At 28.5% G+C, this 15,920-nt stretch overlaps 1 protein-coding gene across 1 annotated transcript in view; it reads right to left on the bottom strand.

Moving 5' to 3' along the window:
• Nucleotides 1-469: 469 nt before the first annotated feature.
• LOC134835506 (dopamine receptor 2) overlaps nucleotides 470-15,920 on the bottom strand; it is a 30,873-nt gene continuing 15,422 nt past the window's right edge. Inside the window, exons 3-4 of the mRNA XM_063850385.1 lie at nucleotides 12,820-12,904; nucleotides 470-559 (exon numbers count right to left, since the gene is read on the bottom strand). Of these exons, the coding sequence (XP_063706455.1) occupies nucleotides 470-559; nucleotides 12,820-12,904 (175 nt within the window). The remainder of the gene's footprint in view (nucleotides 560-12,819; nucleotides 12,905-15,920) is intronic.

The raw sequence follows: 15,920 nt of genomic DNA, 5'->3' as shown, positions 1-15,920 counted from the left end.
AAAAATCCATTTTCAAAAATTTCTTAATTTAAGTCAATCCATGTAAAGTTTTTTGTTGGAATGTACTTTAGAACTATTGTTATTTTTTGTAGAGTTGAAAAAAAATTAAAAAACGACAGAAAAATAGGAACAAAGGGATGCATTGAAAGAGAAATTCCTTAGAAGTCATAGAAAGTCGAAAAAAAACTACAATCAAAACGAAAACTTTGTGCATCAAAGAGAAAAGTGCAAACATCGAATATCCCTTACCTTAAATATTTTTATCTAAAATAAATTTTCTTTAACTTTGATTGATTGTATTACACGCTATTTGCTATTTAATCAACTACGTTAAAAGTTTCTCTTGTTTGTTTATCTAAAGCTCGTTAAGCTCATGCTGTTATTTCTTCTTGTTGTTTTTTTTTTATTCTAGTTCTTGTCAAATAATATGTCAAAATGTCAATATTGTATTGTTTTTTTCTATATTTATTTATATGTATGTTTGTTCACATGAGTTGTGTCGAACATGCTGTATGCCATGTAAAGAACATGTAGAATAACATCGTCTTGATGCAAATCTCTGAAAAAATCACGTTAATAAAAATTAATTTTTTTCATTTTTTTTTTAGTTTTGGAAAATTAAAACTCATGCGTGTTTGTGTGTTTTTTAGGTGAATGAGTGAACATGTGAACAAGAAAAAAAAACACGGAAACTTTGGGTTTGACAGGAACACAAGTACAGGACATAAACAGAGAAAAATACGAAGAAAAAGGGAAGCAGAAGGTGGTTTTGTGCTAATTATTCATTACAAGAGAGAAAGAGATGATTTTGTGAACTTTGTTTGAACTGAACAAAAGAAGGGAAACTTTTCTGACAACTTGTGTAGAAAATAATGAGAGAAAAATTGTTTTGTTGCTTCTTCTTTTCATTATCATCATCATCATCATCATCAACATCAACAACTTGTGACACGAAAATATTTGTTGCTATGAATTAATTAATATGTACGCCGCTCATATGGCAGCGGAGCCGGGAGGAGGAGGAGGAGGAGCAGGCACGACAAAGCGAGAAAGATGATTAAATGTCAGATCCATTTTACATTGTTGTTTCGTGTTTTTTCCTTTTGTTTCATTGACCTTGTTCGCATTGCGTCGCTGCTCATATATCGACTTTGCCAAGACGAAATAGACTAATGACGGTAACGTGGGAGGAACTCGACATCATTCATCTTTCAGACTTCCATTAGCTATAGCTTTGCCTTTTTAAAAAGTTTCTAATCCACTCCGCTCTAATGAATAATTCACCAGTTTTTTGCACTCCTTTTTTTTTGCCGAAAGCAAAGAGACATATTTCTGTCATAAACACGGGAGTTTCACTGGAGCAAAAGGAGCAACTTTAACTCGAAACAATAATATTTTATGCACTTGTGTCACTTTTCTCTCTCTGCCTCTCTTTGCTTAGATGGATAAAATTTGCCAAACAAACGAGAAAAATAAATTGCACATATGTTTCGTTTGATTGCACCCGGTTCGGGAATTGAACTGAAGGAGGAAGAGGAGAAATTGCACGACATGGCAAACAAATAACCGAGAGCAAGGTGTAAATCAGCAGTTTGTACTAAATAAATAATTTTGTGAAATTTTGCAAACACAGAGAGACTAAAAGGCATTTTTTGCGGTGACTGAATTTTTTTTTGTTACTTTTGTGTGCCATTTAAAAAATAAAATTTTATTCGTTCACGTCTCGGCTTTTTTTTCAGTTGCTCACAAATATTTGTCAAAAATGTAGCAAAGTATCGTAAAATGTGGAAATTTATTGCTCCGATGGAACGCAGGGATGGATCGTCAATGGTATGTTCATTTTTTATATTTTTTTTCGGAATAAATTTTTTTTTAATTTAAAAAAAAATAAGCTTCTGATTCTATAAAAAAAAATATTCAGAATTTAAAAAAAAATAATTTTAATCAATTTGATAATTAATTTTAATAAAATTAAATTAATTTTAGATTTAGTTCAAAAAAAAAAAAATAATAATAAATAAATAAAAATTAATGTTTTTAATTTTTCAAAAATATAAAATTTTTTTTTCAATAAAAATTTTGAATAAATTTTAAAAATTATTTTTTTTTTAATTTTTCAAAAATATAATTTTTATTTTTTAAAAATATTTTCAAAAATTTTTATTTAAGTTGTCAAAACTTTAAAAAAATTATTTAACTTAAAAAAAGAAATTTTTTATATAAAATTATTTAAATTTTTATTTTTTTTGTATTTTTTCTAATTTTTATTTAAATTTAAAAAAAAATTATTTAACTTTAAGAAATTTTTTTTTTCTTAAATTTATATTTTCTTTAGATTTTTCTCATCTTTTTAATTGTCAACTTAAAATATAGATCAAAAATAAAATTTGATAATTGTTAAGCTCAATTACGAATTTTATTTTTTTGAATAAAATTTTATTGTATGCATCTTGCGGCATGAAAAATTTATATTAATTAGTTTAATTTTTTTTTATTTTTAATTAAATTAATTAAATAATTAAATAAAATAATTAAATAAATTTAATTAAATTAATTAAATAATTTTTTAATTAATTAATTATTTTATTCAATTCATAAATTAAATTAAAATAAATTATCTTTAATATTTTTTTAAAATTTAATTTTTAATATTTTTTTTTTAAATTTCAATAGTTTTATAAAACAAAAAAAAAAAAATTGAAATTCAGAAAAAAATTTAAAAAAAATATGGTCCAAAAATTTTTTACAATTTTTTTTTCGATTTTTTTAAATCTTTTCAGATAGCTGAAAATATAAATTATCAAGTAAATTCAACAAATTCCATCCCTGATCAAACATTTGAAGCGAAAGATACTAGAAAATGATACGTTCTGGCAATTCTTTTATTTCATTTCACTTTTTTTTCTTGCTCGTTGACAATATGTGATGTAAGATAAACATCTTCTGAAAAGAAATATTTTCATGTCTGAAGTTTTTCTTTTCACAAGGGTTATCTTGAATTTTTTTTTACCGAATTTCTACACTTCTGGAAGCCCTAAGAAGACGAGTTTCATAAACAACAAAAAATTGTTCAACAATGAATATAATAAAAATGCAGCATACTTGACTGCAGCCCTGCCAACGAAAAATATCTCCATGTACCTAGCGTAAGTATTGATTGTGTTCGACTTTATTCCCCATTGTGTATTCAATAACAGAAAATATCTGCACATCTCTATACATTTTTTTCGTGTCTGTTATTGTTGGATTTTTTTTTCTTGTATTCTTTTTTTTTGTGAATGTTGTAAAATATTTCTCATCAACATTCCTGCGGAGTGTACAAGGCGAACGAGTGTGACTCAATGATTGTTGAGAGTCTCTAAATCCATGATAATAATAAAATCTAGATTAAGTTTATACGACTGCGATACCAATAATATTAACAATATGTACGAAAGAAGAAAAAAAAAGTAGAGAAGAAGAAAAAAAACGAACAGTAGCCAACGTTTGAGAAATACCAGCAATGATGATTTATTGTATAGATTGTATTACATTACTTCGGGTTGTATTGGTTAGACCATCATCATTTGATACTCCTTCTCATACATTGGCTCGGGTTTCATTCATGAGTTTTACGACAAAATTTCTTGTATCGACAACTGCGTTCGTGTGTTTGTAGAATATCGATGAATCCATAATACAATCATGAAAGCAATATCAAGATTATGTATTCGCCAATTTTTCCGTCGTTCGTTCGTTCGATAACTCGATGTTAGTTGGAGGATATGAACGCATAAAAGACGGATTAAGATTATGCTTGAAAGCTTTCATCATGCCGAGCGATTTTTATTAGCTGTACTAATAATATGTGATTGTATTGATAATATTCAATGGAGGCGCCTGGTTTTTTTTTGTTTTTTACCTGAACAGCATTTTTCGAAAACTTCGCCACGGATTGATTCGAAGGTATCTTGAGAGGTTTATTTAATTCCTTGAATAGTTCACAAGGAGTTAAATGAACCTCTTAAGGTTTTTGGTTTAGTTCCTTAAGTAAATACTTAACCCCTTAAAGGACTTTAAGAAATCTGAAGGGGTTAACTAAAATCATTTAAGAGGTTAATTTAAGCCCAAAAGGAGTTATTTTATTCTTTAAACGAGTTTCGTTAAACCTTTAAGAAAATTTATTTGATCGAAACTGGTTTATTAAAAGGTTGAAAAAACTCCTTTGAAACTGATAAAAAAATGTTTTCTTTGACATAGTTTTTTTTTCAAAACTAAATCAAGAGAAAAACCAAATCAAAAACCGTGTCAAAAACTGTGTCAAAGCCATTTTTGTCAAATTTTGCTCCAAATGGATAAAAATTTGTCAGAGGGCTCTAATTTATCATTTTTAATCATTTTTTAACTCAAAACTGCTAAAAAATTGAAACTGAAAAAAATTTTTTCCTTTGACATAGTTTTGTTTTGAAAACTAAATCAAGAAAAAAACCAAATCAAAAACTGTGTCAAAAACTGTGTCAAAGCCATTTTTGTCAAATTTTGCTCCAAATGGATAAAAATTTGTCAGAGGGCTCTAATTTATCATTTTTAATCATTTTTTAACTCAAAACTGCTAAAAAATTGAAACTGAAAAAAATTTTTTCCTTTGACATAGTTTTGTTTTGAAAACTAAATCAAGAAAAAAACTGTGTCAAAAACTATGTCAAAAACTGTGTCAAAGCCAATTTTGTCAAATTTTGCTCCAAATGGATAAAAATTTGTCAGAGGGCTCTAATTTATCATTTTTAATCATTTTTTAACTCAAAACTGCCAAAAAATTGAAACTGAAAAAAATTTTTTCTTTGACATAGTTTTGTTTTGAAAACTAAATCAAGAAAAAAACTAAATCAAAAACTGTGTCAAAAACTATGTCAAAGCAATTTTTGTCAAATTTTGCTCCAAATGGATAAAAATTTGTCAGAGGGCTCTAATTTATCATTTTTAATCATTTTTTAACTCAAAACTGCTAAAAAATTGAAACTGAAAAAATTTTTTTCCTTTGACATAGTTTTGTTTTGAAAACTAAATCAAGAAAAAAACTGTGTCAAAAACTATGTCAAAAACTGTGTCAAAGCAATTTTTGTCAAATCTTGCTCCAAATGGATAAAAATTTGTCAGAGGGCTCTAATTTATCATTTTTAATCATTTTTTAACTCAAAACTGCTAAAAAATTGAAACTGAAAAAAATTTTTTCCTTTGACATAGTTTTGTTTTGAAAACTAAATCAAGAGAAAAACCAAATCAAAAACCGTGTCAAAAACTGTGTCAAAGCCATTTTTGTCAAATTTTGCTCCAAATGGATAAAAATTTGTCAGAGGGCTCTAATTTATCATTTTTAATCATTTTTTAACTCAAAACTGCTAAAAAATTGAAACTGAAAAAATTTTTTTCCTTTGACATAGTTTTGTTTTGAAAACTAAATCAAGAGAAAAACCAAATCAAAAACCGTGTCAAAAACTGTGTCAAAGCCATTTTTGTCAAATTTTGCTCCAAATGGATAAAAATTTGTCAGAGGGCTCTAATTTATCATTTTTAATCATTTTTTAACTCAAAACTGCTAAAAAATTGAAACTGAAAAAATTTTTTTCCTTTGACATAGTTTTGTTTTGAAAACTAAATCAAGAAAAAAACTGTGTCAAAGCCAATTTTGTCAAATTTTGCTCCAAATGGATAAAAATTTGTCAGAGGGCTCTAATTTATCATTTTTTAACTCAAAACTGCCAAAAAATTGAAACTGAAAAAAATTTTTTCTTTGACATAGTTTTGTTTTGAAAACTAAATCAAGAAAAAAACTAAATCAAAAACTGAGTCAAAAACTATGTCAAAGCAATTTTTGTCAAATCTTGCTCCAAATGGATAAAAATTTGTCAGAGGGCTCTAATTTATCATTTTTAATCATTTTTTAACTCAAAACTGCTAAAAAATTGAAACTGAAAAAATTTTTTTCCTTTGACATAGTTTTGTTTTGAAAACTAAATCAAGAAAAAAACTGTGTCAAAAACTGTGTCAAAGCAATTTTTGTCAAATCTTGCTCCAAATGGATAAAAATTTGTCAGAGGGCTCTAATTTATCATTTTTAATCATTTTTTAACTCAAAACTGCCAAAAAATTGAAACTGAAAAAAAATTTTCCTTTGACCTGAGTTTTATTTTTTAAAACTCGTAATAAAGGAAAATTTCGAAAAAAGTATTAAATTAACCCCTTAAAAAATTTGTTAACCCTTTATTGAAAAAATTTCTTAAAGGGTTAACAAACTCCCTTAAAAGGGGTTAATTTAACACTTTTTCGATCCATATGATATTATTTACAAATTCATTTTCCGCACATCGTTGCTCTAATCGTTCAACTTCTTCTTCTTCTTCTACTTCTACTTCTATCACACTTGACCCGATGAATTTTCGATTTATTCCACAAACCACATAATTGATTACTTTTCTATTTAGTTTACTTAGTTTGGTCGAACGTGAAGATGATCTCAGAAACGTTTAACTTTTCCCTTAGCAAGAAACCGCAACATTTTCTTATCACCTTTTGTCTTACATCATCATCATCCCGGACTAAGGCAGAGATAAAATCGAAGAAGAAGAGTAAACATAAATAAATGATGAGAGTTTACCTGATGCCAGAGGCCATAGATTCGAAAAGTAGGTTACACGGAAGCACCGGAATAGTTTTCAATTAAAGATACAATTATATTTCTGTGAATAAATAAACTTGGCACGATGATAATTAGGCTTCGTCAATGCCTTTGCCTTCTTCAAAATATGCTCATACATGACACCGAGCGAATATTTTGCTATTCATGGAACGTCGTTGTTTGTAGTGAGACGACGCATAAAAACACGACGAGGTATAATGAAAATAATTATAATAACAAGTTGTTAAAGTGACTGTGATAAAGATTTGCTTGATAAACGGTGCATGTAAATTTTGAAAATTAATTGAATTGCTAGTTTACACGTGTTAATTTAGTAAACATTCTCCTCGATGCTCCATGTGCAAGTAGAATAAACGCAAAATTTGCTTTTATCTTACATGGTATGTATAAAGTTGGGGCGACATGATGAATTATGATCGAGTGTGCGTGTCGAGTCGACAAATGTTTATTTATCGTTAATTTAAATTCTACTATCTTATGAGATTTGGAAGTTGATGAGCTTTACCTTTAAAGTCAAGTCTTTTAAAAGGTAAAAATTTTTAATTTTTGAACTCACAACCAAGAGATAGACAAAATTATTTAGAAATGTTAAATAAAAAAGTTCCCAGAACATTCACGTGTGATTTGCTATAACAACAAAATAGTTATACAAATACGAATCAATTCATTTCCAGGTATAATTTGTTCAGTCAGTTACGGGAATTGAACATGTAAGTCAATCAGGCGCTGCTAAGAGATTTTCTGAATCGAACAATAACGAAATTCATGGAAGAATTTCAGTTCAGTCAATCAATGTTTCAATAGGATGGATTGAAAATCGAATACGACAATGAGTTTAGCAGTTTTAAAATGCCTTCCGTTCTCGGTAAATTATGAGATTTTGAAAGAGCGAAGAACGTTGAGATATGTTTGGGATCCAAAAGGCTCTGAAGCATCTTGACAAACTTTAAGAACATGAGGACAATTTCGAATCTTTGGATGAAGAGACAAGGCGTAAAATAAAGACATTTGATTCTGAAACAAATATTTCAAAGATTCCAATAGCTTTTTTTCCAAAGGGATCTTTAAAAGCTTGAGAATTTAGCAGCTCTTAAATTCATTCTCTTAAGCTCTTTGGACAAAACAAAATGGGGGATGATATGGATGCCACACTGGATCCAAGATGGCCTGATAACAAAAATTAATGTTTTAATTGATGATTCTCAAAGTCACAAATGATTCTCTTTCTTAAATTTTACCTAGAAGAATAAAATTACATTGATTTATTCATTTTTATATCAAAATAACTTATTTTTAATCACAAAAGGAATTAATTTAATTAAATAGAATTAAAAAATTCTCGAAAAAAGATTAAATTTTATATTTGTCAGTTTAAATTTTTGAATTATTTGAGAAGTATGAAATTGATAAACTGAAGAACAGAAAGTCCGATAGTAACAATACAGACTCAAAAATTAAAGCAGTTCGTATAAAAATTCTAAAACAAAAAAAATAATTATAAAATTACATGTTTCTTCGTTCGCTTATATTCTTTCAGAGTGAGGTTTTTCTTAATTTTTGTGACGTTTAGCGTAAAAATCTAAATCAAATTGTTCATAGGGCAATTTTCTTAAAAAAAAAATCGTCAGGTAATATTGTTCACTCTTAAAGGTCCATTATTTAAATCTTTTGAATATTTATTTTAGAAATAAACCAATCTCTTTAATTTACGACTTGTCTTTCATCCAAAGATTCAAAATTGTCCTCATGTTAAAATGCCAATTTAAACTTTGCATGAATTCAATATATTTCGCTTCAAGCAGTTTCTAGAAAATTTTAAATAATTTTTTTCCTTGTTATTAGTTTTAACGAATGCTTTTCAAACTTGTTTAATAGTTTTTTGTATTTTATTTGATAAATTGCATCTTTATTTGTTTAGTCTTCGCCATGATGCTTATTTTTCTATCCGATCGATTCAAACCTCGTCTAATTCTAAGAATTAAATTATCTTGAAAAAATAACAATTCAGTTGTATCTCGTCACATCTTTATTGTCCTGTCCCGACTGAAAACTATTCTGAGAAAATTTCAAAGAAAATCCGTTCAACGTGCTTAGCCTTTATGCAAAAACTCAGAAGGAAATTTTTATCAATAATAGCTTTCCAGGTAATCTATTTACTTTAACATAAAATTGCATTTAAAGCTCATCCGCTTTTCTCAAGATAAAAAATTTTCTATTCTTATATTTTTTCATAAGCTTTGCTTATTAGCATTATGGAGAGTTTCCGGCTTGATACCTGCACAGAAAGTACAATATTTCAATCAACATTTCTCAGAAACTTTCTTTAAACTTAGAATTGACTCTGACTTCTGTTTTTTTTTTTTTTTGACAAAATAATAATAACCTTGGCTAACAAAATTTTTGTCAATATTAAAGTTTTTTTCCTTTTATTCGTTCGTGCCTTTATAGCTCGATGTCTCTTTTCGTGCTGTGTTCAAAATATAACAAATGGCTCCCGCAGGCTGTTTGGCTTTTGTCCAGATAAATATCAGGCACATTCATAGAAGTGGTTTGATCTGTATCTGGACATCTAGTAGTAGTTCCGAACGAATGAATGCAGGAAAGAAAAAACGTTTTATTTTCAATTTGTTTATTTGGTTTGAATATGAAAATATTAAATATTTAAAAGGACATACCGAATAAATATGTCCTTCCTTCCCTTGTTCATTTCAATTTTTTTTCATGTTTCTGCTTTGAAAAATTTTGTATAGATTTGAATCTTGAACACAATACACTGGAGAGCTTTTATCTCCGTTTTTTTTTACTGCTTTTCGTTTCTTTTTAGAACACAAAATATTTTTTATGAGCATGTAATAATAAATTGGAAACCATTGGTATATAGCAAATACACTGAAAAATAGGCAAATATTTATCTCTATCCTGTTGTATTTTTATTCTTTGTTTATTCATTTTTTTTCTGTGTATTTTTATATATTTTATTTTTCAATGTTGATCGTAATGATTATTTTGCGTTTTCCTTTTTTTATTTTTATTATTTAAAGACTGGCAAGATACTAAAGTTTTGTGGCTCGTTTCGTTTCCTGGTTCATTCAAAGTTTTTTTTTAAACATAAATTGGTGTTCCATATTGGTAATTGTTTGGGAAGGTCATCATATATCATTGTTTCAAAAAAGTTTTATTTGGGTCATTAGGATGAATGGTCATAAAATTTGGGTATGAGCTATGTTAGATGTTATTTTAAAAACCATTAAAAGTTTAGAGCAAAAATTGGCAACCCTGGATGTTAAATTAAATTTAACAGCTTTTGACAGTTTTAATGTTTAAAGCTTTTAATTTATATTTGTGAAGCTTCATTTCGTAAAAGGGTTGCCAAAATTTTTGAATAATTTTTTTACTTAAATTTGGGAGCATTTTTGGCAACCCTGTACATGAAATTTTAATTTAGAATTTTTAAAAGATTAAAATTATTATTTATAAACATAGTTTGAGATTTTTTTTGGGTTGCCAAAAAAAATGTTAAATAAGAAAAAATTTTGGCAACCCTGAATTTCAAAATTATGCCTTTTCTTGATTGTTATATTTCATCCTGTTCATAAAAAAACCGTAAACTAACAAAAATATTTGACTTTGAAATGACAAAAAATTTAATTGAATACAAAAATAAAAAATTTGGCAACACTGAATATCAAAATTTTCTCTTTTGAAGCTTTAATTCATTGATATTTTTCGAATAATATTTTTAAAAATTATTAAAAACTCCTTAAATTGACAAAAATCTTTAATTTTGAAGTTACAGGGTTGCCAAAGTTCTATTGAATTGAATAATTTGGCAGCCCGGACTGGTAAAATTTAATTTTAATTGTCCTCAATAAATAATGGGCTTTTAATAATAAGATCTTAAAAATTAAAAGCCTTAATTCTCACTCATGAAGCGAAATTCTTCAATTTCAAATATGACAGGGTTGCCAAAGATCACAAAAACTGCTTCGTTAAGCGGTTTAATCTCAAATTAATGCAACCGTCATTCCATTAAAATAACTCCATCGCATCTGAAGCTTAAAAAAATTATAAAAAAGCAGGAAAAAACTTGTGCAAAAATTATTCTAATTAAATATTATACTTTTAAATGATAGTGTCAACGTCACATTAGTTCACCACACCAAATGAAAAATTATACTTTTTTATTTGCTTTTAATTACCATGGTTTATGTGTGTGTGGCTTCATGTCAAGTGTGTTTGTGTTTGTATGTGTGTGAAAAATTAATATTTTTGCAAAAAAAAAAAAAATCCACAGAGTACCATCTAACTGAGTTACGCATTACGCCTTTTCGCCAGTTTCTCTCATATGTCACATAACGTACAATTTATTTGCCGTTAATCATCATTGCAAAGAGAATAATGCCAGCAAAACTTTTTTATGGTAATTTTTTTGTTTTTTTTTTCAAACGTCTAGTTTCATGAATAAATGCATGTGTGAGAAAAGTCCTTTGAACTTTTGTTTTGTGATCAACTTCTTGCGCCCTTTTAATGAGATGCATCATGCCAGAGCTGTCAAGGAATGTTTCGCAATTTCAGGGAAAAAATTGTTGTCACAAAAGACACGACGACGGACTTTGTAAGCAAACATAAATTGCACAATTTTTGATTTAATGTGACACATGCTTTTAATTGCATTTTAAAAGGGTATGTGCGAGTTGCCATCATGCGGAAAATACGTTTCCGTAAATTTAATTTTTTTTTTCGCATCGCAAGGACCGACACATATTTGTGTATGAATTTCGTTTGTAAACAAAAAATGTTTGCACAAGAAGTCGTGAAATGAACAATTTAACTGCATTTAATGGAAAAATGGCGCCAAAATGATAAAAGTCACATTTTTGTACTCCTCAGTAAAAAAATAACCCGAATTCTAAAGGTCTGAATTTCTTTTTCTTGTAAAAATGCTCTTTTAAATTGTTTCGAGAAATTCTTGACTCTAAAAGTAAGTCGAAAAATTCAAATTCACACTTTTGTACTCCTCAATGATACATGACGGACAAAAGGACAGTCGAAACGGACAATCCTATTTTATTTATCGATTTTCATCCACAAATGCTGAATGTTTGCGAAAAACTTTAATAATATTGAACAAGTGTACTTGAAAGTTTCATGGATGTCACGACAAAGAAAGACTTGAATAATAAATTTGTCATCATGTGTTGCCTTCTACTTTTATCCGTTATGAAAAGCAATCACTTTGTTAGTATGACACTTTAGTCACAGATGGTCATTAAATCCGTTTTTATTAATATTTCACAAAAAGTTCATTAAAAAATTTTTTAATCGCTCAGGTAATTTTTTTTTCGTGATTTCAATCCAAATGGTGAGACGACAAAGCGCACTAAAAACTTTATGCTAATTTAAAATATTTGTAATTTCAACAAACCCGTTTAGATAAAAATTTTTTAATACCCCCATCCAAATGCAAATCAGGTCCGATTCTTCTATTTCACTGCGATTCCGTTTTTTAATGTAAAAAAAAGTTTTTTTTTTCGCAACAATTGAGTCGAGCATACATTGTTACACTTTGCTTTTGTTTGAGCGAAAAATAAAACGAAAAAAAAGCGCGACTGAAAAGAAATGAGCAAGGAAGTGCAAAAAAAAACGAGAAAAAAGATAAAAATTTATTAATCGAGTGGGTAGAATAACAGCCACGTTGTCGTTACAAATTTTTTTCTTCGTTTTTTCTGTAAACATGCCCTTGCACATTTTTTTTTGCTGCTGCAGCAGCTACTACTGCATTCTCCGGTGATCAGAGAGAAATGAATTTTAAATGCACTTTAACTCGTGTGCAATTTTGCATGAAAATTTGCTCACATATGTGCTGTGATGGTGCACTAAACGACTGTAAAACGACTCACAAACGTGAAATAAAATTGGAAAGAAGTCATAAGGAGGGCGGGGGCGCCTCATTCTATGATAAGGATTCAAACTTTTTTTTTTGTCAAACACAGAGAGGAAAATACTCATGCGATTATTTTTATTGGAGAAGAATTTTTTCGCTTTTTTTTCACAAAATATGTGGGAATAAAAACGGAAGGTAGACAAAAAGGTAGAGCAGAAAAAATATTACAGAGTTGAATGAAAGCAAATATCAATCTTACCTGCGATGCTTTTGATCTCATAGTTGGCTGATATTTCCGTCTTACTTTTCTAGGACAACACACACATAACAGCCGTACGAAAGCTCTGCAAAAGAGATAAAAAATTCATAAATATTAGTTTTAGCTTTTTGTTTGCAAAATTAATATAACAGTGCAGTACTTTTGTAATAGTAATGTTACATAAAGTTGGATTTTTTATGACATGAAAGGATTTGAAATAGAGGGAAAGTAAATTTAGGAGAAAATGGTCTCAGAAAACGAGAAAAGATGATTTGAAGGAATGTGGGCGTAAAATAGCTGAAGGCGGTAAGTTTATTGATAGTTCATTATTTTTTTTCAGGAAGACTTCGAGTTGTGATTTGGGATAAAATTTATTAGAATTTTGCCAGAAACAAGTTTTTATAGTAGATTTATGTTTATTTGATAAATTTTGGAATTAATCAAACCTTTAAAAGCTCGAAAACATAAAGAAACAACACAAGGTCATTTCAAGGTCATTTGTGAAAAGACAAGAAAATTGCTGGAATTTCTTTCAATATTTTAAAAGGAGACTTTCTTTATCCGATAAACAAAATGAAACTTTAAGAAAAGAGACTCGAAGTGTAAAAAAAACTTTTGCAAAAGTTTTAACTTTTAAATCAAGTCTCTTTTTATAAGGAATGCGCATAATATTGAATTAAAATTAAATTCTTGTGAAATTTTCCAACTTTTAAAAATAATAATTTCTGAGATATCGAAACCCCTTTCTGCAATAAAAATACTTTACAAATGTGAATATAGTTCTGATATCTAACGAGATCGGCACAAAGAAAATCATCTTCATCTCTTGCCTTTTTCACAAAGGTAGAAGCATAATATTTACCTTTCCCTTTTTTGTACTACGAGAAAAGTGCACTTAATTTAGAAAATTTACTTTACGTAATGAGAGCGAACGTGCAACGTTGTGGCTTCTTGCCTTCTTGGCTAGCTGCCTCTTGTGGTATGGCGAATTTATAACCGCATTCTAACCCCAAATAAATCACGCACCTACATCAAATGTCTATTTTTGTCCTCCAGGTAATTACATTGCAGTTCAATGAAATCCGAGCCACACGCAAGACAACAACAAAAAAAAAAGATTTATTGATAAGGCTCGCCAAAGATACCTTTTCCGCTAGACATTTTTCATTTTCACATGAAAGCCATTTGTATTAATCATCAAAATTAAGCCAAAGTACAACACAATTCTCGGAAGGATATAATCAATTTTTGGCGGTTTGAACGGAAAAGCATCGTTATACTCACAGAACAATTTGTCACAAGCTCGAAAAAAAATCAATCGTTTTTTTTTTCGTGTCTTTAAAACAAGTGATAACGCATGAATGGAGAAATTGGTAACAAATGTAAGGGAAAATTGTAAGGTAAGAAAAAAGTTTTTCCTTTAAAATGTTCGTGCGAGTCACCTTTTGCCACACAACAGACAGGACGGCAGCTGTTCGAACATAAAACAAAAAAAAGTCGTCTTTACTCATTGCCTTTATCGCTTCCTTCATTGTTCTTCATTCTTTACATCATCATATAAATAGCTTCCGAAGCCACTTTCGAACAGAAAAAAGAAACTCTTCTCTTTTTATGTCTTCTCTTCCTACCTTCGACATCTCATCAACAACACACAGAAAATTTTTATAAGAAAATGTTTTATCTCCCTTTTTTTGTTTCTTTTTTTAGTGGGCGAACAAAGATGTGTTGTTGCTGCTGCTGGTCGTTGTCGATGAGCAACTGAACGCATCACGTACGTCAATTTAAATACAGTTTAGGATGGAAAAAAGTCGAAACGACAACAAAAGGAGTAAAAAGTTTTAAAATTGAAAAAATGTCAAAGTTTTTTCGAGCGATTATCGGAAAGAAAAGTGCATTTTATAGGCAGTCTGTCTGTTTAATATTATGGAAAACGGCTGGAAACAATTAAAACCAGAAATTAGGTAAGTATTAAGATAAATTTTATTTGGATAATTATAATTGGATCAATCTTTAAAACATTTCAGAATAGCTGGAGTATAGTTTATTAAACTTCAATACAATCCTTTCTATACATTCAAAAGATTTTCTTATAATTCGCAAACTGGACAAAAAGAAGAGAATTCCTATTGAACGATAAGATACAGATTGTGCAAATTAGAGAATCTACTGAAGAATATATAGATGAAGAGCTAAAACTAGATTCTGAACCAAGACTTCTAACGAAAACCATGATCCATGACAATATTGACATATTACTCATAGAAAGAATTTAATTTAATACCATATAATGTTTGACGAGGAAGGATCTTCCCAAATATTGAAGTTTAGAATCAAGAGATTTACAAAAGTATATTAGAGCCGCAGACTTCATCATCAAATGGATTTTAAAGCCAATTTAAAACTATACAAGAAAAAGCTTAAGTTTATAAGTCGACTTGAAGTTTAACTTTGAAGCAAAATCATTTAAGGACCCTTACATCAACATTTTAACACAACTTAAATTAGCATGCCAAAAACATTTTTTTTACTGAATGGACCAATGTCACGTTATCTTATTTTCATTCCTTTGCAATTTAACTTGAACATTATTAAGAGTATATTTTTTAATTAGCCTAAAATAGTTCAATGCAAAGCTTAAATATCACTAAATATTGACTTAATTAAACATTTTTCTCCATTTAAACATTATTAAAGTCTTTTTTAAATGACTTTTTAAAAAATCTCATAAAAAGCGCTCAAGTCAATTTTTTGCTACAAAGCCTTTAATTATACCTTTTCTATCTTATTTTATTTTATTTTTACAAGTAAGCTAAAAACAATTGAACTTTTGATGTTTTCGACGAAGAAAATACCTGATGAAACGGGCGTTAAAACGTGAAAACATTCAAAGACTTTTTTTTTTTTTTTTTGAAAAACCGCAAAATATTTTTAATGATGGCATTTGATGGAAAATCGAAAAACGTAGCAACGCAAAAAAAAGATGAAATCGTGCAATCACGTGTGACGTGACGGTAAAAATTGAATTAAATATACTTTTATTAACTTTTATGATGATCAATTTAATGTTCTCCAGTTTTATTATCAACGTGATCAAATTTCAC

Source organism: Culicoides brevitarsis, chromosome 3 (genome assembly GCF_036172545.1).
Source record: "Culicoides brevitarsis isolate CSIRO-B50_1 chromosome 3, AGI_CSIRO_Cbre_v1, whole genome shotgun sequence".
Classification (NCBI taxonomy): domain Eukaryota; kingdom Metazoa; phylum Arthropoda; class Insecta; order Diptera; family Ceratopogonidae; genus Culicoides; species Culicoides brevitarsis.
This window is presented reverse-complemented; position numbering and strand designations above follow the sequence as displayed.